This window comes from Symphalangus syndactylus, chromosome 17 (assembly GCF_028878055.3).
Source record: "Symphalangus syndactylus isolate Jambi chromosome 17, NHGRI_mSymSyn1-v2.1_pri, whole genome shotgun sequence".
NCBI classification, from domain to species: Eukaryota; Metazoa; Chordata; class Mammalia; order Primates; family Hylobatidae; genus Symphalangus; species Symphalangus syndactylus.
Window position 1 is genome coordinate 44559067 of NC_072439.2, and position 21725 is coordinate 44580791.

The following is a 21725-nucleotide window of genomic DNA, read 5'->3' on the forward strand; positions in this document are numbered from 1 at the left end:
CTCTGTAATTTATGATGAATATTTGTTTAAAAAGTCATAATTCAGATATCTAAGACGTAAGCTTACACTTTAACTCATTCTTTATTCTGATACTACTCTTGCGAGTTTTTTTATTAATCTACATTTACTCCTCCTGGCTCTGTAATTTCTGAAAGAGCTTTTGACTGAAAACAACAGAATTCTCATATGAAATGTCCATCTAACCTTTTATATTTTCTTAAAAGACTTTGTAAAATAAGAAATATTAAAGATATTTTCCAAAGTAAATCTAGTGTTGAAAAACTTAGAGATGTAATTAAAAGATGGTCACTAAATGAATATTAAATGTTAGAAACAAAAATTCTATGTGATATATTAATAGTACTTAATACGTTTATTATGGAATCAGTTTTATTCACATGGCTTTTGTCAGCTGTTACTAAGTTCACTATTTTTAGATGTTGACAAAAGTAGGAAAAAATCAAACTTTAAAATTATTTATAGATTGAACACTTATTTTCAAACAGGTATTTTTATGCTACATCCCAGAATTTAATAATTCACCATTTTTCAAATGAATGTTTTCTCGATCTTATTTAACACCAAGAAAAATCTAGTATCTAGATACAACTGAATACGTGCAAAAGAAGTTGCAGACTGATAGGTCAGAGTGGGGAGGGAGGATCCCCCCCACCCCATCGCCCCACCGCCTTCAGTTTTCTGACTCTCTTTCAAGGGAGAGAACATTAGTCCTGAGGTCCAGTAGTCTGAGATGCTCGCCACATGAAACAGTGTATTTGTTTCCTGTCCTGGTGATGGGTCCAACTCACTCCAACGTATGATCTTTACAAAGTACTGAACACATGCTAGGGCCAGCCAAAACCATGAACCATCCTCCTTTTGCAGTTTTCCCTTGCATTTGTACTCTGTGAATGCAGCCCAGTCAGACGTGTCAATGTCTTTAAAAATAGGGCGCTTCTGAATGGTGCAATTCTGAATCAGATTCTAATTGCAAATAATTAGAATTACTGCTTCCTTTTCATAAGCAAAGCATCATGTGGCTAAGCAGCTCTCTACTAGAGCCAAAGATTCAAATTGACTTCGCTAAGCATTTACAATTAAGTGGTTGGTAGACGAAAGGAAAACTATAAAAGGAGCTACATGGCTGATTAGTGATCTAATATTTTAGATAGAAAAAAGTTGTATATCTTGCTCTCTACAAATCTATTTATTTTCACTTATCTTCTTTACCTGGCGAGTACATCTAAATGAGTATCAACTGTATAAAACAAAAATGATGTCCTTACAGAGCTTATATCCTATGGTCCATTATTTCAATCATTCCCTTCAATAGGCCCTCATCGTCCTTGCTCTTCTTCTATCCAACACAAGAAAATTACAAACTATGCCCGTTGTGCACATGTACGCTAAAACTTAAAGTATAATAAAAAAAAAGAAAATTACAAACTAAATTTACTCTTGAACATACATGTAAAAATTCTAAACATAACATTATCAAACCAAGACTGGCAAAAATATAAGGTAGACATGACATTTGAGAATCAATCACATTCATCACATTAACTTAATAAAAGGAAATATGTATATTTATATATCTATATAATCATCTTGGTACATACAGGGAAAAAACTTGATAAAATTCAACATCCATTCATAATAAAGATTCTTAGTAAACTAGAAATTTAGGAGAATTTCCTTAATCAGATAAAGGATACCTAAGAAAAACCGACAACAAACATTGTATGTATTAGAAAAGGTTGAAAGCTTTCATTCTAAAACTTGAAGTGAGGCAAGGATTTTCGTTATTGCTATTTCTAAGGACAGTTCTAGAAAATCTAGCCAATGTAACAAAACAAGAAAAATAAATAAAATATTGAAAGATTGGAAAGGAAGAAATAAACTGTCTACATGATTATCAAGGTACAGAATCCAAAAGAATCAACAAATAAACCACTAGAGTACATAAATTTAGCAAGGTTGCTGAATATAGGGCCAATATTTTAAAATGCTTTCATTTTTATATAGAATAAACATAGCAATTAGAAAATAAAATTTTTGAATGATATCATTTACAATACTGTCAAAAGAAAACCCACCAAATGCCCAAGAAGAAAACTAACAAAAGATGTGAAGACCTTCACAAAGAAATCTATTAAATATTATTTGGTAAATTAAAGAATAAATTGACAATATAACATATTCATGGGTTAGAAAACACAATATTATAAAGATGTGATTTCACCACCACACTGATCTGTTGACTCAATGAAGTACAATAGATATCTCTTTTTTTCTTTTGTGGAAACAAGATGATTCTAAACTCTGTATGTAAAATTTAAAGGGTTAAGAATGGCTAAGAAAATCTTGAAGAAGAATGAAGTCAAAGCCTTCCTCCAACATATCAAGACTTATAACAGAGCTATAATATCTCTAAAACAGTATGGCATTGGCACAAATAGACCAATGGAAGAGAACTCAATGTCCAAAACAGATCTACAGTATAGATACTTTTTGAATAAATGTTATATATGCTAAGTTTTTTAAATTCCTTTGAAATATCTCAATTATATTTTACAAGATAAGGTTTTACTAACATTGCTATTGATAATTTTATTTTCCACTGTTTTTGGGTTTTCATAAAGGAATAAGTCAAAGTTTGAAGTTATTGATAAATCAAGTTCTTATTTTCAAACAGGCATTTAATTTCATTTTACTTAATGCTATATCCCAAAGTTCAATATGTCACCTTTTTTTTTAAATGAAGGTTTTCACCACAATAGGATTAGTCTCCAACAAGGAAGAACTAAAGACAATTCATCTAACTCTTAACTCTCCTTTATGATACCTAAGTTTTATAAGTTTTACTTATGCAAATATTCTCAAACACATTCCAATTAGCTTGTTAAGGTCACCAATCACCTACTTTGCAAAATCCAGTAATCAATTCTAAATCTTCATGTGCTTTGAATTCTCAATACCATTTAGCCAGCTAATCAGTCCTACCTTCTTGTAAATCTTTCCTCAAGTGGTTTTTGGGCAAACATTCCTCAGTCTTCTTAGAATGTCCTTGACCTCTACTCTTCAATCTTCCTAGTTGATTTCTCCTCATCTCCCCAACTGCCAACTACTGGCATGCCCCATAGTTCAGTCTTTGGATTTTTTTTTTTTTTTCTCTCTCTATCTAGTCTATTCCCCAGACAATCTCATTCAGCCTTATATCTTTAAAAATCATTGGTATTCTGACTCCTAAATTCCTATCTCAAGCCTAAACCCCTCTACTGATGTTCCAGTTCACTTGCTCTATTGCCTACTTCTCTCCCTTTGGATTTCCAACAGGCACCTCAAACTCAAAATGCCTAAAACCTAGTTGTTAATATTCCCTCCTGAACTTGTATTTCCCACAGACTTCCCCAACTTAGTAAATGAGAACTCCATCCTTCCATTGGCTCAGGAAAAAAAAAAAAAAGAATAATCCGACAACTCTCTTACTCTCAGCCCTCACCTACAACTTATCTGTCAGCTTGACCATTAAAATACATACAATACCTGGACACCTCTCACTTTCTTCATAGTTACCACCATAATTCAGCACCTCACCACTTCTTAACACAATTATTGCAGTGTACTGCAGCACCTCCTAATTGGTTTCCTTGCTTTTGCTTGTTCCCCTAGTTTTTTTCCCCACGTAATCTGAGTGATCTCTTTAAAATGTGGACTGATTATATCATTACTATGCTCCATATCCGACAGTAGCTTCCAATGTTTAGCCAAATTCAGTACTGTGACTTAAAATGTCCTAAACGTAGAGGTGGATTCACCATGAACCTAAAAAAAAGCTTAAACTTTTGGTCTCTAGAAATTATGTATTCATAATTTTCTATTAAAGAGCACTCCAACTGTTTAATCTTCAGGATTCCACAACCTGGAGCCACCCATAACTACATGATCTGGCCTCCCACTACCATTATTTCTACTGATTTCTTGCTGATTTCCTACAACCCTCTTTCCTCCCTCACTGCACTTGCACAGGATAGTCCTGCAACAGTGAGGAAGGTATTCAGTAAATATTTTATGAATAAATGAACAAATAAAAAAAACCCATGCTGGGGCAAGGTTGACACCTCATTTTGCAGAGTTCTTATGTGCAACAAGAACAGGAGTCTCCTCTTAGCAATCAACTTTTTTCTTCACTTATTCAATGTCCAACTCCACTCTCATATTCTAATGTAGAGCACGAAAAACCTGTATGCATCTTACCACTGCACTCTTCTGGCTTTCCTTCCCATTTCTTCTCCCGGCACACCTACCCCATGGTAAGAAACTTTTCATTTATTCACTCTATGCTATATTTTCTCTTTTCAGCTGAATGTTATGCATTGATTCCTCCAGAGTTAATACTCAATATACAAAAGAGAGAGATAATGAATTCAGAAATTTATCTTATTTGCTGTTGTACAATCAGATTTTGAAAGTCACAACCTTAATATCACCTTGGTCTTTCTACCTGCAGCCTCTCCACCTCTCAAATAAAAAATCTGAAGAGTGGTCATCAAATAATCCCAATTTGCTAGAATATACACAAAATTATTAAATGCCATGGCAAAAAAGAAATGATTTAACAAAAAACTGGGCAGTTTTGCACTATTTCTAGTTCTCGTTCTTTTACCACAGCCTGTATTGTATTTGCTAATACCTCAGTTAAAATTTTTTTAAATGTAAAAAATAAATTAGGCACCAAAAAAGCCTTCTTTTGGAGCATGTAGGTGAAGAGAGAGGTAAAAGAGAGAGAATGGCCTCAGGCTTAACTGTATTGAATCTAAGATATCACTGGTACATCCAAGAAAACATGCACGTCAGGCAGTTTATAGACCTGAGTTTTAATCTAAAAACAAGCGCTTAAGTTAAAAGTTTTAACATCATGTATCATTTAAATTTGTAGTTAAAATTAAGAAAGTAGAAAAAAAATACATAATCTGAATTAAAACATAGTCTAAAATGGTGGTCCAGGAAGAGCACTTTAAAAAATGCTTAACTTAGGAGATGGGAAACCAATGACAACCAAGAAGGGAAGTGGGGGGAAAGAAAGAAAGAAAAGAAGCAAAGTTAAAAGCAAAGTGTGCCAGTTAAGCCAAAGACATAAGAAAATTCAGTTAGGATAAGCTGATGGATAGTGTGACATGTTCCTCAAAACTGTAACAGTAAGACCAAGAAAGATGAATGCTTTTGGCAAGTAGATGGTCATAAGTGATCTTTGAAAGAGTAGTTTCAGTAAAAAAGTTGGAAAGGAGAATAATATCTCTATAGTCATCTCTACATAGATTTAGAAGCTTAAGCTGACTCTTTAAAACACCATTAACAAGTTATAGTACACAATAATGGGCATAGTTGTGGCCATATTTATAATCTTCTGTCCCTACATTAATTAATGGCACCTTCTTCTCTGCTCACATGTTTGTAATATGTTATAAATAGTAGGGACTTCAGAAATCAAGTAAGAGATTGCAAACTGATAGCTAATGAAATTCAGCTCTCATGTTTCTTTTTGATTTTTTCCACTTTAAAAAAAAAATCTAGATTTTCATCTTCTTTGTAAAGTACAAAAGGTCCGGTAATACTGGACTCACATTCCCAAAGCATCTTTTGCAAGAAGCATGTGTATTCCAGTGCCCAAGGGACAGCTCAGTTCCTTCATGATACCTCACCTTACTCCTTTCTGGTAACTGCCTGATCCCTTTAGCTGTAAGGTTAAAAAGTTAATAAGTTAAAAACCCGTAAGCTTGCCAATTAGTTGAATAGGAAACTGATTAAATTCATTAGCTATTCATTATCTACTTTTGGTAAGACCTAGAGAACTTTAGGTCTCAAAGCCAGTTAGTAGCGTAGCCAGACCTCGCTTACTGAGCAAACTCTGGCCTCTGCCAAAACTAAAAACACTGGACTTCCCCCAGACCAATGCTGATTAAATTATTATATTTAAAGGAATGGGAAATAATCTGTACATAATTTTATTTAAAAGGCAGTTCTCATGGATTCACAAAAATATTTTCCAAATAGATTACTCACACAAAAAAATAAACATCTCTTCAAAGTTGAGAAAAATATTTTCAGGAAATTATCTTCAATTTACTTCTTTATGTGCACTTTTCCTTGTTTGACACTTAAATCCTTTGTTGATAAGATGGCTTTTTTCTTTAACTCAGTCTCCCCACCTTCGGCCTCTTATCATTCAAAGCCAAAATTACATATTTTTTTAAAAGCTGCCACAGCAACTAATACAACTATTTTTTAAAGCAAATTATATAATATCTCTTTTAAAACATTTTTGATAATATCTCTGCTTTAAATTTTTTTTGTTTCCCCAATGCCTATGGGGTAAGCAACAAAATCCTTAAAGTTCTTTCATAACTAGTCTCTGTGCGCCTTGCCTGCCTCCCCAGACTACACACAGACCTGCACCTTACTCTCCTGATATAGTAAATGGGTTACTCTTTTCCACACACATCAGGACTTAGAAGATACAAATGTCACATTCCCTCTTGGCTAGAGCCCTGTTCTAACCAATCTTTATAAATTTTGTAACATTAGGAACTCAAAGACTACAAGAATAAATAAATTTGGAAAACTTTTAGGAAAAACACAGAAATTTAAAGCTGGCTGACATCATCTTAAAACCCAGCTGTATTAGTTCGTTCTCACGCTGCTATGAAAAAATACCTGAGGCTGGGTAATTTATAAAGGAAAGAGGTTTAACTGACTCAATGCATCATGGCTGGGGAGGCCTCAGGAAACTTACAATCATGGCAGAAGGTGAAGTGGGCAAGCAAGGCACCTTAATCACAAGGCGGCAGGAAGGAGAGGTGCAAACAGGAAATGCCAGACACTTACAAAACCATCAGTTCTCATGAGACCCACTCATTATCATGAGAACAGCATAAGGGGAACCACTTCCATGATCCAATTACCCCCACCTGGTCCCACCCTTGACACATAGGGATTATGGGGATTACAGTCCAAGGTGAGATTTGGGTGGGGACACAGAGCCAAAGCATGTCACCATCTAAAGACATTTCATTTTCACTTCCATCCAGTCATCTGTTTTATTGCTCTACAAATCCTTTGCATCCTAACCCATGACACTGAGATGAGAGGGACAGAGTGGGTGATAGAAGAAGTGGAACAAAACTAATGAGGTCTCCTGAGGAACACAGACTGGCTGTGATCTGCCCTTAGAGACAAACCATAGCAGAACTACACTTAACAGAATTCAGAGGCTTTTTTTCATTCCTGTGAATCTTCTTAGGGTCCTTCCTCACTTGAGTTTATTTATTTTGTATAGTTTTGTTTGATGGTGGTGTTTGTGGGGTTTTTTGTCGGTGTTTGTTCATTTCATGGGTTTTTAATTTGCTTGCTTTACCATGTCCACCAGATTTTATTTAGAATATATCTGATATCCATTTGAGAGCCTGACATCCACAGTGGCTAGGTTTACCAAACGTAAGTTGGATGACCTTGAGGCACACAGTGAACTTTGACCTTGGAAACAATTTAATTCAAGGCTGAAACCACCATGAATTGTAATATTTTAGGGTCATAATGAATTAAAACTATCAACAGAAATACCGTATCAGAAAAAGATATCACTTTTCCTTTTCTATTTAATCACTTTGTCTCATGTGCCAAATCTGTAGGCCCACCTATTTAAAGGATTCTCTGGGGAACCTCCTGAAGGTTCATCCATTAGAATATATAAGATCTTCGGTCCCCAGAGTGTGCAAGGTGGAGAGACTGCCTCCAGGAAATACACCCCCACCAGGAAACTGGGGAATCCAGGTCACAGGGCAAGGCCTTAACCATACCCAGAGCTAGAACTGATTTAAGGGAAGGAATATAAAAGTAGGAGAGGCAGTGGAAAGAGCCTTGCATGCACTCCCAGTCTCCGTGAGGAACGGCGGAAGCCATTCCTTATTTTGTCTCACAGGGGACCTCATGGAAGTCTGCCAATTAACTCAGGCAGTGGTCATAAGTTGAAAAAAGCTCCCAAATGAATTTTGTGATATAACCTCCAGTGGGGAAGAACTCCCTTGGCCAGAACCAGGTGGGGGTGGGGGGCAAGTGGAAAGAGTGCAGGAGTTGGGTACCCCAGCTGTGCAGGCAACCTGGGAGGGATGTGGCTTGAAAGCTGCTGTTGAGTTCTGAGCTTAGATGGCCTAAAATTTAGCTTGCTGCTGCTAGCAGAAAAATTGTGGCTTTGATATCTACCTTGCCAAGTGCATGGGAGCTGGGTGGGGCTTACTGCTGCCTGCTACTCCCTACTCCCTGGGTGAACACTTCTGTGCAGCAGAGGAAGCTATGCTCTCCTCTGGAACATGAGACCATCTCCCCAGTGACTAGAGACCTACCCTTTGACCCCCAGAGGGGTTGTTCCTTGCCCCACACTCAGAGAGTCAGAGCAAGGACTTGCCTGACCCAGCCCCCAGCTGGCTTTGCCCATGTCCCAGCACCCCCCTGCCCCCCACCACCCTGGTAGCTTAAGACAAAGGACACACACTTTGGGGCAGCTTTATGGCCCCATATATCGCCTGAGAAACGAGAGTACCTCCCCTCGGTAACATAAGGCAAGCACGAATCCCATCACTGCTACTGGAGCTGGTGCTCTCCTGCAAGCACCACCTCCTAGCTAGAGGCCAACAGACACAGTCCGTTACAGCTTCTCCAAGTAAACATTGTGCCCAGGAAGGAGTTAACCTGCACATGACTGCAGCAATCACCACAGTCTGCAGTACCTTGGCTAATCAAGAGGTCCTGAGCCTGTCCAAACAGTCCAGTAATTAATGCGATCAGTTTATTACTACCACAACTGGCTTTTGAGCAAGTCAACACATTAAGGCTATGGAAAACCAAGGAATCTCATAATCTATGTCACTCCCTCGCCACTCCCATCAGAGCTGGTGCTGGTACCCACTAATGGGAGACTTGAGGACAGGTCACATCACTGGATTCACTACAGATGTTCCCCAGCACTAGCCTAGAGTGTGGCAGCCCCACTGGCAGCTAGACTCAAAGGTGCAACGGCATTCCCAGTAATCTGGTTCTCAGGGATTCCTACTCCTAGGGGAAGAAGCAATGCACCATATCAAGGGAACACCCCATGGGACAAAAGAACCCAGATGGCAGGTCTTGAGTTCCAGACCTTTCTGCTGGTGGCAAGTTTATATCAGCAGAGGCACAGTTGCAGTATTGTGCTCAGCAGGGAAAGTCTGCAGCTCTACCCCAACACTCAGTAGCCCTAGTGCTTGTGAAAGGTCTTGAAGACAGAGATTTCTTTTCTCCCTCATCCACCACTGCAGACACAACTGAGGCTTTTCCCATAGGAGTTTGGCATGAGTACACCTGTAACCATCCTTTCTGGAACTCTTCAGGGTGACTGCATCCCCACAAGAAGAATACTCCCCAGGTATGGGTTTGCAAGGGAGGTAGAGTCCAGATTCCTCTCTACTTGGAACATCAATATCCCTGCAGATTTAAACAGCTGCCTGCCTAATCTGAACAGCTGGAACACTGGGAGAGGATTGTGTCTGGGAAGCAGATAGCTTTCCTGCTGACCTGGCAGAGGAGCTGAAGTGGCTCTGGCCTTTCTGCCTGATAAAACGTCAATGCATTTCACTGAGAGCTTCCCCAGCCACATCTGTCAAGGATGGGCCCTCTGCCCACCATTGGATATTGCATTTACTCACCTACTTTAGCCACAGCCAGTTTTTCCCTATGGGCCCTTCCCCTGCTGGCCTGAATATTCAACCTAGTAAATAAAATTCTAGGAAAAAATAAATAAAGTACACACCATGGGGGAATGAGATAAGCTTCAAGAGACCACTGCCATTCCAACCCTATAGGACACAGTGAACTTGCTCAAACACTGAGCGCATTGCTGCAACCAGCATCTCAGAAAGCTATCACTCTCTATAATCAAGGAACTCATACAGAGTCTTCACCCCTGAAAACAACAAGAGCCTAATTACACTACAGTAAACTGTAAACATTAAAGTCACACCTTTAAGATGGAAAAAAGAAATTAAAAAAACACAATCAAATCAAAAATAAATTCAAGAATAATTAGAAGAAATATTCTACCCAAATGAGAAGGAACTAGAAAAATAATTCTGGTAATATGACAAAACAAGGCTCTATAAAACATGCAAAAGAACACATTAGCCTTCCAGCAATGGATCCAGATCGAGATGAAATCTTTGAAATGCCAGATAAAGAATTCAAAATGTTAACTATTTAGTTACTCAAGAAGAAGAAAGGTGAAAGGTAAAAACTAACATAAAGAAATTTAAAAAACAATTCGGGATATGAATGGAAAAAATTCTAAAGAGATAGATATCAAAGAAAAATCAATCAGAACTTCTAGAAATGAAAGACATGCTTAGGGAATTACAAAATGCAGTGGAAACTTTCAACAACAGACTTAGAACAATTGCGATGAAGTATTTCAGAGCTCAAAGACAAGGAATTCAAATTAATCTAATCAGACAAAAATGAAGCAAAAAATAATTAAGAGAAATGAACAAAGCTTCTAAGATTATGTAAAACAATCCAAGTCTGGGATTAGGTAAAACAGCCAAACCTAAGAATAATTGGTGTTTATGAGTGAGAAGAGAAAGCAAAAACTTTTGAAATTTTGTTTGAGAAAATAATTGAGGAAAACTTCCCAGGCCTTACTAGAGATTTAGATGTCCAAGTACAAGAAGCTCAAAGCACTCCTGGGAGACTTATTGCAAAAAGGTCATCATCAGTGCATATAGTCATCAGGCTATCTAAAGTAAACATGAAAGAAAGAATTCTAAGGGCTATGAGACAAAAGCATCTGGGAACGTATAAAGGAAATCCTATCAGACTAACAGTAGACTTCTAAGCAGAAACCTTGCAAACAAGAAGGGATTTGGGGTTTTAGCTTTAGCCTCCTTAAACAGGACAACTGTCAGTTAACAATTTTGTATCCAGCAAAACTAAATTTCATAAATGAAGAGGAAATAAAATCATTTTCAGACAAGCAAATGCTGAAGGAATTTGTTACTACCAGACCATCCCTACAAGAAATGCTGAAAGGAGTTCTAAATCTTGAAACAAAAGCTTAATATGCACCAAAATAGAATCTCTTGAAAGCATAATATTCACAGGGCCTATGAAACAATTACACAACGTAAAAAGTATCTAGGTAACAATTAACATGATGAATGGAACAGTATCTCACATCTCAATATTATGACTGAAAGTAAATGGCCTAAATTCTCCACTTAAAAGATACAGATGGGCAGAATGGATTTTTAAAAATCACAAACTAAATATCTACTGTCTTCAAGAGACTCACCTAACACATAAGGATTCATATAAACTCAAGGTAAAGTGGTGGAAAAATACACTGAATGCAAATGGAAACCAAAAGTGAGCAGTAGTCAATCTTATATCAGATAAAACAGACTTTAAAGCAGCAACAGTAAAAAAAGAAAAAAAGTCAAAGAAGATCATTATATAATGATAAAAGGATCAATCTAACAAGAAGAAATTACAACTGAAAATTATATGCACCTAACACTGGAGCTCCCAGACTCATAAAACAATTACCACTAGACCTGAGAAATGACATAGACAGCAACATAATAATAATGGGGGAATTCAATACTCCACTGACAGCACTAGACAAATCATCAAGACAGTAAGGCAACATAGAAACACTAGGCTTAACGTACACTCTAGAACAAAGGAACCTAAGATATATGTACAGAATATTCTACCCCAAAACTGCAGAATACACATTCTTCTCATCAGCACATGGAACATTTTCTAAGATAGACCACATGGTAGGCCACAAAACGAATCTCAATAAATTTTTAAAAATAGGAATCATATCGGCCAGGCGCGTAGTGGCTCACGCCTGTAATCCAACACTATGGGAGGCCGAGGTGGGTGGATCACGAGGTCAGGAGATTGAGACCATCCTGGCTAACACAGTGAAACCCCGTCTGTACTAAAAATACAAAAAAATTAGCCAGGCGTGGTGGCAGGTGCCTGTAGTCCCAGCTACTTGGGAGGCTGAGGCAGGAGAATGGTGTGAACCCGGGAGGCAGAGCTTGCAGTAAGCCAAGATCGCGCCACTGCACTCCAGCCTGAGTGACAGAGCAAGACTCCATCTCAAAAAAAAAAAAAAAAGGGAATCATATCAAACATCTTCTCAGACCACAGTGAAGTAAAACAAGAAATCAACTCCAAAAGGAACCCCCAAAACTACAGAAATACATGGAAATTAAACAATCTGCTCGTGAATGATTTTTAGGTTAACAATGAAATCAAGATGGAAATTCATAAACTATTTAAAGTGAATGATAATAGTGACACAAGTTATCAAAATCTTTGGGACAGGGCAAAAGTAGTGCTAAAAGGAATGTTTATTGCACTAAATTTGTACATCAAAAAGTCTGAGAGATCACAAGTTAACAATCTAATATACACCTCAAGGAACTAGAGAAATAAGAACAAACTAAATCCAAAGCTAGCAGAAGAAAATAAATAACAAAGTTCAGAGCAGAACCAAATGAAATTGAAACCACAAAAACAATACAAAAAAAATCAATGAAACAAAAACCTGGTTCTTTGAAAAGATAAACGAAATTAATAGACCATTAGTGAGATTATCCAAGAAAAGAAGAGAGAAGATTCAAATAAGCTCAATTAGAAATGAAACTAGGGACATTACAACTGATGACACGGAAATAGAAAGATCATTCAATATTACTATGAATACCTGTTTGCACACAAACTAGAAAGCCCAGAGAAAACAGATAAATTCCTAGAACCATACAACCATCCTAGAGTAAATCAGGAAGAAATAGAAACCCTACACAGACCAATATGCAGTAAGACGGAATCAGTAATTTTAAAAATTGCAAACAACAACAAGCCCAGGGCCAGATATTCACAGTTGAATTCTACCAGACATTAACAGAAGAATTGGTACCAATCCTAATAAAACAATTTCAAAAAATTGAGAAACAGGGAATCCTCCATAAATATCCTATGAAGTCAGTATCACTCTGATACCAAAAGCAAGAAACGACATAACAAAAAAAGAAAATACAGACCAATATCCCTGATAAAAATAGAAGCAAAATCCTCAACAAAGCACTAGCTAACCAAATCCAAAAAGACATCAAAAAGATAATACACCATCATCAAGTGTGTTTCATCACAAGGATCCAGGGATGGTTTAACATACACAAGTCAATAAAGGTAATATATCACATAAACAGAATTAGAAACCAAAATCATATGATCTCAATAGATGTAGAAAAAGTATTTGAAAAAATTCCAGCATCTCTTTATGCTAAAATCCCTCAACAAACTAGGCACAGAAGGAACATACCTCAAAATAATAAAAGCCATATTTAACACACTTATAGCAAACATCACACTGAATGGGGAAAAGCTGAAAGCATTCCCCCTGAGAAATGGAACAAGGCAAGGATGCCCACTTTTACCACTTCTACTCAATATAATACTGGAAATCCTAGGCAGAACAATCAGGCAAGAGAAAGAAATAAAGGGCATCCAAATTGGAAAAGAGGAAGTCAAACTATCTCTGTTTACCAATGATATGATTGTATACTTAGAAAAGACTAAACAGTACTCCAAAAGACTCCTAGATTTAATAAACAAATTCAATAAAGTCTCAGGTTATAAAATCAACATAAACAAACCAGTAGCACTGCTATACACCAAAAACAATCAAGCTGAGAGCCAAATCAAGAACTCAATCCCTTTTACAATAGCTGCAAAAAATAAAACAAAATACTTAGAAATACACTTAACCAAGGAGGTGAAAGATCTCAACAAGAACTACAAAACACTGCTGAAAGAAAGCATAAATAAATAACAGACAAACAGAAATACATCCCATGTTCATGGATTTGAAAATATCCTGATAAATGACCATATTGCCAAAAATAATCTACAAATACAATGCAATTCCTATCAAAACACCAACATCATTTTTCAAAGAATTAGGAAAAAAATCCTAAAATTCATATGGAACTAAAAAGGAGACCAATAGCCAAGGCAATCCTAAGCAAAAAAAAAAAAAAAAAAAATCTGGAGGCAATATATACCCAACTTCAAATTATACTACAAGGCTATAGTAACCAAAACAGTATGGTACTGGTATAAAAGTAGGCACATAGACCAATGGAACAGAATAGAGAACCTACAAATAAAGCCAAATACTTACAACTAACTGATCTTTGACAAAGCATACTACATAAATTGGAAAACGGGTACCCTGTTTAATAAATAGTGGGAGAGTTAGATAGCCACCTGCAGAAGAATGAAAATGGATCCCTATCTCTCACCTAGTACAAAAATCAACTCAAGATGGATTAAAGTCTTAAATCTAAGACCGGAAACCATAACAATCCTAGAAGAAACCCTAGGGAAAACTCTTCTGGACATTGGCCTAGGCAAAGAATTTATGACTAAGACCCAAAAAGCAAACACAACAAAAACAAAAATAAATGGAACTTGAATAATCCAAAAGCTTCTTCACAGCAAAAGAAATAATCATCAGAGTAAACAGACAACCCAGAGAATGGGAGAAAATATTTGCAAACTATGCATCTGAAAAAAGACTGATATCCAAAATCTACAAGAAACTAAAATAAATCAGCAAGAAAAAAAGCAAATAATTCCATTAAAAAGTGGGCAAAGTCCATGAATAGACAGTTCTCAAAAGAAGATATAAAAATGGCCAAACATATGAAAAAGTGCTCAACATCACTAATCATCAGGGAAATGCAAATTAAAACCACAATGGGATACTACCTTGCTCCTGTAAGAATGGCCATTATTAAAAAGTCAAAAAACAATAGATATTGGCATGGATGTAGTAAAAGGGGAATGCTGATACACTTCTGGTGGGAATATAAATTAGTAAAACCTCTATGGAAACCTGTACGGAGATTCCTTAAAGAACTAAAAATAGATCCACCAATTGATCCAGCAAATATGATGACTGGACATCTACTCAATGGAAAAGAAATCATTATATGAAAGAGACACATGCACACATATGTTTATTGCAGTCAAATTCACAGTTGCAAAGATATGAAACCAATCTACCTGCCCGCTAACCAACAAGTGGATAAAGAAAATGTGGTACATATAACCATGGAATACTACTCAGCCACAAAAAGGCATGAAATAATGTCCTTCACGGCAAGTTGGATGGAGCTGGGGGCTATCATTCTAAGGGAAGTAATTCAGGAATGAAAAACCAAATACCATATGTTCTCACTGATAAGTGGGAGCTACACTATGAGTATGCAAAGGCATACAGAATGATATAATGGACTTTGGAGACTCAGAAGCGGGAGGGTAGGAGGGGGGTGGGGAATAAAAATCTACATATTAGGTACAAGGTACACTACTTGGGTGATGAGTGCACTAAAATATCAGAATTCACCACTATATAATTCATCCATGTAACCAAAAAACACTAGTACCCCAAAAGCCATTAAAACTTTTAAGAAGAATATATAAAACCTCCAGGTATTTCTAAACAACAACGTGTGAACTGAGGGAGGAAAAAAAATACCTTAGATAATTTTAATTGCATTTGCAACGCTCCACTTTTACTAAAATATGAGTATTTATTAGCTAATTTTTAGGCCATTAATTAATTGCCTTTATTAATGATTAAAAATGTGTATGCTGATTGTACCTAAAATTGGAGGCAATTTAAGACTTGAAAAGGATACTACCTTTTACATTTTATTAGATAAATATTGTAGAAAAAAAGTATTTTATGATTAAAAGAAAATGAAATCACTTAGCTTTCTATTTGTAGCTTTCTAATAAATCTTTAGTATAAAACTGTTCAACAAAAAAAAAAAGCCTAGCTTTCTTTGAATTATATTCTTGCTTGTGAATGCAAAACCTTCCAAATTATTTGAAACATTTATGTATTCAGAATGTTACTTTGTGGTTTTCTTCCTAAGAAGCTAAACAATTCATTAAACAAGCTGCTCTTGAATAGTAGATCAGAACAAGCATAAGCTGCCTTCTGTAGAATTCTATTGTGAAGCTGTACCCATTTGTGTTTTCTTTGAAGCCATAAAAATGAAACCCTTATGCTCATATTAAAAGCATAAGAAAGGCATCTATTATGTCAATAGATTTAAAACACGGCCTTAGACACAGTGAGAACCACTCTAAAGGTTAAGAAGTGCATTCCCAGGGAAAACCATCAAAGGCCTACATATCATTATATCTCAAAACAGATGGCATCACAGTGTTTGGAACTATAGTTTATGGACACCTACGATCTCAAATAAATCCTTGCTAATCCCACTCTTTTGTCCAGATTTTGTACTTTGATGGTAACTGCAGGTGCCTTTTCTCCATCATATCATTGCATGTCATTCTATGAATCATGAAGATACATGTACCTATATGGACACAACTCTTAATAAATACAACTTTTATACAATATGTAAGTATTTTACCAGCCACAGACACACTCTTTGTAGAAACCTATGCTTCTTAGATTCTAATCTATCATAAATCTTCAGTAGTCTAAATTTTATAGAAAAAAATGATGAAAATATACCTCTCTCATAGATTGGTGAAACTATAATATTGATTTAAAAATCACTTTGTAAAACAATGTGGAATTATCTAGTATCTATGTGTATACCCTGGAGAAACTCTCAAAAACAGGAGATGGGGACAAGAATATTCACAGCAGCATTGCTCCTAACACCAAAAACCTGCAAGCAGCCCAAAAGCTCAACAGGAAAATTGATATACGAACTGTGTTACCCTCAAACAATGAAATGTTGCACAACAATGAAAATAAATGAACTGTTCCTACATGCACCAAAATAGATGAACCCCAGAAACAATACTAAGCAAAAAGGATAAATCACAGAAAACTATATACAATATGTTTCCATTTTATATAAAATTAAAACCACGCAAAATTGAGCAATGTGTTTTTACTGTTACTTAGGTCCAGGAATTTTTTTTCATCTAAAATCCTGCTGAAAAAAATTAAATAATACTACTGTGACTAACAGATTAAAGTAAAATTTTTCTATGATTATTTGCTACCAATCTCATATACTGAAAAACTTTGGGGATTCAAATTTAGCTTATTACAAAAAAAGTTATCTACGGACAGAAAAATCTCTAATGCATCCATACAGATGAAAAGATTGTTTAAAAGATCATGTCCTTCAATATTTCAGAAATATCATATGACCTCATTTATATGTGGAATCTAAAAGAGTTGAACTCACAGATGTAAAGAGTGGAATGGTAGTTACCAGAGGCTGCAGTTGCAGGGGGGAAGGAAAGATGTTGGTCAAAGGGCATAAAATTTCAGTTAGATAAGAGGAATAGGCTACTGTACTGTACATGGTGACTATAGTTAATAACAATGTAGTGTATTCTTGAAAACCGCTAAGAGTAGATTTTAAGTGTTCTCACCACAAAAAAAAGAAAAATAAGTACATGAGTTAATGCATTTGTTAATTAGTTTGATTAAGCCATTCCACAGTGTATGCATACTTCAAAGCAACATGTCATACCTGCTAAACATACACAATTTTTATTTCTGAATTTAAAAAATTAATTAAAAATAAATAAAATATGGAAGGGAAATATATAAATTATAACCTATAAAAGAAATTTAAATAGTATCACTATTTCGCTGAAAAGAGTTCTATTTCACAGTTTACCTGACACATTGCAATACTTCAGAGTCTGCAGCAAAGAGTTATTTAATTCTTGTCTATATATAAGATGTGGCTTGTTGTGACCATCTTCATATTCATTCCCATCTGCCTTCATTATAGGTTCTAAGAAATATTCACCATCCTGTCCTTTAAATGTTCCTGTCTGAAAATAAAGGAAACAAAAATGAATTTTTCCTAACAGTCGCCAAGAAGAAAAAACACATAGTACCACAGGTTAAATGAGCAGACAGAAGCAAAACAGCAAGGAGGCTGTTCACTAAGAGCCATCAACTGAGCATAAAAAGTTTCCCTTCCATGGGTCATTTTTCTCTCTCCACTACTATGTATAAAGTCATGAAGACTGGATAGTATTCCAACAGGCCAAGCTAAGTGACAGGCATTCCAGGTGCAAAGAACAGCACAGACAAAAGCATCAAAATGGAAAAAGTGTTTAGAATAGTCTATAAATAATAAAGCCTGTGCTGTTTTGATCTGTGGGAAAATAGGTACTTTAATACTTTAATACATTAGTGTTGAAAATATAAATCAGTACAATCAGTATGTGAAGCAATTTGGCAATATTTAACACATTTGCCCTTTAACACAGCAATTCCCCTTCTGAGAATTTATCCTACAAATACTATACATTTGCATGTGTGAAATAATACACTTAACAAGGTTATTAACCATAACATTGTTTTTAATAGCAAAATATCGGAACTACTTCAAAAGTCCATTGATAGAGTCTGTTTACATAAACTTTGACACAACTATGTGATGGCATCCCTTGAGGTTATAAACAAACAAAAAGAGAAAACATTCTGTGCAGTGATACAGAAAGAACTCCAATGCATAGCATTACACCAAAACAAACAAAAAAAAACTACTAAACAGAATGAATACTTCACTACTATTGCATAATAAAGGAAGAAACCCAAAAACTAAATATTTCTATTTGCCTGGTTACTACTGAAAAAATTCTAAAAGGATTATTAGGAATGGTGCCGATAGAAGTGGGAGAAACTGGGTGCATGTAGGATAGCCTAGGTATGGCATCGTGCTTCCTACATGCTGTCCCTCTATCTAAAATGTTTCCCTACTTCCCACCCTTCACCTCTACCTCTGCATCATCACACTCAGTCTGGCTGGCTTCATCTCATCCTTCAAGTCTCAGCTCAAATAACAACTACCCAGAAAGTTTTTCCTTGACCAGTTTTCTAGGTAACCACATACCCATCCCTACTCCTAAAAACACACTACGTCTGCTTGATTTCTTTAGCACATTTATCATGTGTTGCATTTATGTTTTGTCTGCTATTTAAAACTATTCTTCCCCACTAGACACAAGTCTTCAAATAAGCAGTGACCTATCCCTGAATTTCTACTGCTGAAGAGACTGAGATCTAGGCACATGTGGTAAGCAGTAGATATTTGTTAAACCATGAAAGCTATTATTTCCTATCTTTGCAAGCTCAGTTTATGTTAAGCAAAAGTAGGGCATAAATTTGAAAACTTAGGCTAGACCTAGAATATAAAGACTCTTGCTTGCAGGGATTTTTGTCAGAGGAGTCCATAAACTTGGGTGAGAAAAAAATTTACATCCTTATTATCATTAACCTAATTATAATTAACCTATAAACTACTTCATGAAAGAAATGCTAAATTTGAATGTAGTCTACAAATTCCAGTAAGGTTGTCAATAGAAAGCACAGATATTTTCATCACATGATGATGTTTGAAATATCTAAAAATATTGTTTATGCTTATCAACACTTCAAAATTAAGGTAGTTATTAGTCTGCCATTAGATCTTATTATTTAAGGTGCTAATAAAAGATACATAAATTTTTTAATATCTTGATAACTATATTTCAATATAAATGGTTTACTTTGTATTTTTGTTAATATTTTAGGTGCACTGAGATTCTGAGAAGGGTTCATTTAATCATTAAAGAATTCAAATAAAAGTGGGAGTGGGGAGCAGAGTCAAAGCTCATGCCTGTAATCCCAGCACTTTGGGAGGCCAAGGGGGGGTGAATCATGAGGTCAGGAGTTCAAGACCAGCCTGGCCAAGATGGTGTTTCACCACGCCCAGGCCTTAATGAATATTCTTAAGTTATTGTACTCTTGCAACATGTCTGGAATATAGTTATATGATGGTTTTCTTTCAATGCTGAAAAGTAAAATGTTTAGACATCGTTATATAGTGTGCTAATGTGTTAGGATTACACTTTTTTAAATAGTTCAAAAATTAATGAAATTCCATCAGACATACTGACTATAAAGCACTGAAATTATAGTCTATAAAATAAAAGGCAAAGCTATAAATATTAAGAATTCTTATCTATTTCTTAGATACTTTTCTAGGGCCGATACCCTACCATATTTCACTAATTCTACCAGTGTCTATTTTCTAAAGATAACTACAAATCACTTACTTTCAACAAACACCAATACTCTAGCATTCTCTGCCTTCCTAGAAAACTAATTTTACCCATACTTATAAGAAGTAACAAAGACACTGTTTTGAAACCTGAGTACATGGATCCATGGAAGATCCTTTTCTGCCTTTTTTAAAAAGCATGCTGAAGAGGGAAAATGTGATACTATCTTGACAAAACACACTAATAGACATGAGGCAGCTTGTTTACTCAACTAACTGTACCTACAAAGCCACTTTAAATAGCATCACACTATCTTCAAGCAAAATTAAAAGTACTTATATTAACCATATATTTTTTTTTTTTTTTTTTTTTTTGGAGACAGAGTCTTGCTCTATCGCCAGGCTGGAGTGCAGTGGCACGATCTCAGCTCACTGCAACCTCCACCTCCCGGGTTCAAGTGATTCTCCTGCCTCAGCCTCCCAAGTAGCTAGGACTACAGGCACCTGCCTCCATGCTCGGCTAATTTTTTGTATTTTTAGTAGAGATGGGATTTCACCATGTTGGCCAGGCTGTCTCGATCTCCTGATCTCGTGATCTGCCCACCTCGGCCTCACAAAGTGCTGGGATTACAGGCGTGAGCCACCATGCCCAGCCAACCACAGAATTCTTTTAAGCTCCTTTTGGCTCAAACTCTGACTAGGAGGTACTATTTTAATATGCCAATAAAACTGCACATGGGTCCAATCTGTGTTCCCATGTAAGAAGAAAAGGTAATTCTATCCAGAAACCATCTGTACCTCCTTTTAAGTTGTGCTAGAACACTCTAGCCTTTAAAAAGTATCGCCTTTATAACTTAAATGAAAGCTTGTATGTTTGGAAACACTAAGTTAAAAAACAATGGCAAATATTTGTCCTCAAACTGAGGATAAATACTTGTCCTTTTTATTTATTAATGAAAGACTTAGAAGTATTTTGCCCCCATTGATTTTTCTATAACCTACCCCATTGCAGTGGACTTTTTGTTCAAATAATTAAAATATTAGAGCTTTGCCTAAAGGCTCCTAAGGAAGCACTTTAGATTTTTTTTTAACTTGGAAAGAACTCAGCAAGGAATTAGCAGACTTAAAAAAAAACAGGTGGTTCATAGAATTGCATTTAGATCATGCCATATTTTTAGCAACATGCCTATCTGCAGATGGGCCCTGCAATTTGATTCATGATAAATGCCAATCAAATTCCCAACACTTTCTTTCAATGACTATTAAAAGCAGCAAAACTAGTTTTCACTTGGGTAGGAGTTTCTTGATTACTTAGAGTAACGATCTTCTATTTGCCAAGCTGTTTTGAAAGGCAGTTAAGTGACTATACAACTGGCTCCAATTTATTCTAATAGACCAAAATTTTTATATGTTTAGAAGATTCTATAAAATTGTTTTTCCAAAATGTTCTTATTTCAGTATCATGGCATTCATCCATATATTTTTTTCAAAATACATAGCAAATACATGTACTTTTGCTACAACCACTAAGGTACTCTCAGATTTCATTAAAGGGTA

General features: G+C 35.8%; 1 protein-coding gene across 1 annotated transcript in view; it reads right to left on the reverse strand.

Annotated features, from left to right (window-relative positions):
• The window catches only part of ADAMTS20 (ADAM metallopeptidase with thrombospondin type 1 motif 20), a 201467-nt gene that overhangs the window by 162325 nt on the left and 17417 nt on the right, over positions 1-21725 (reverse strand). The window contains exon 3 of the mRNA XM_055249241.2: positions 17790-17949. Within this exon, the coding sequence (XP_055105216.1) occupies positions 17790-17949 (160 nt within the window). The remainder of the gene's footprint in view (positions 1-17789; positions 17950-21725) is intronic.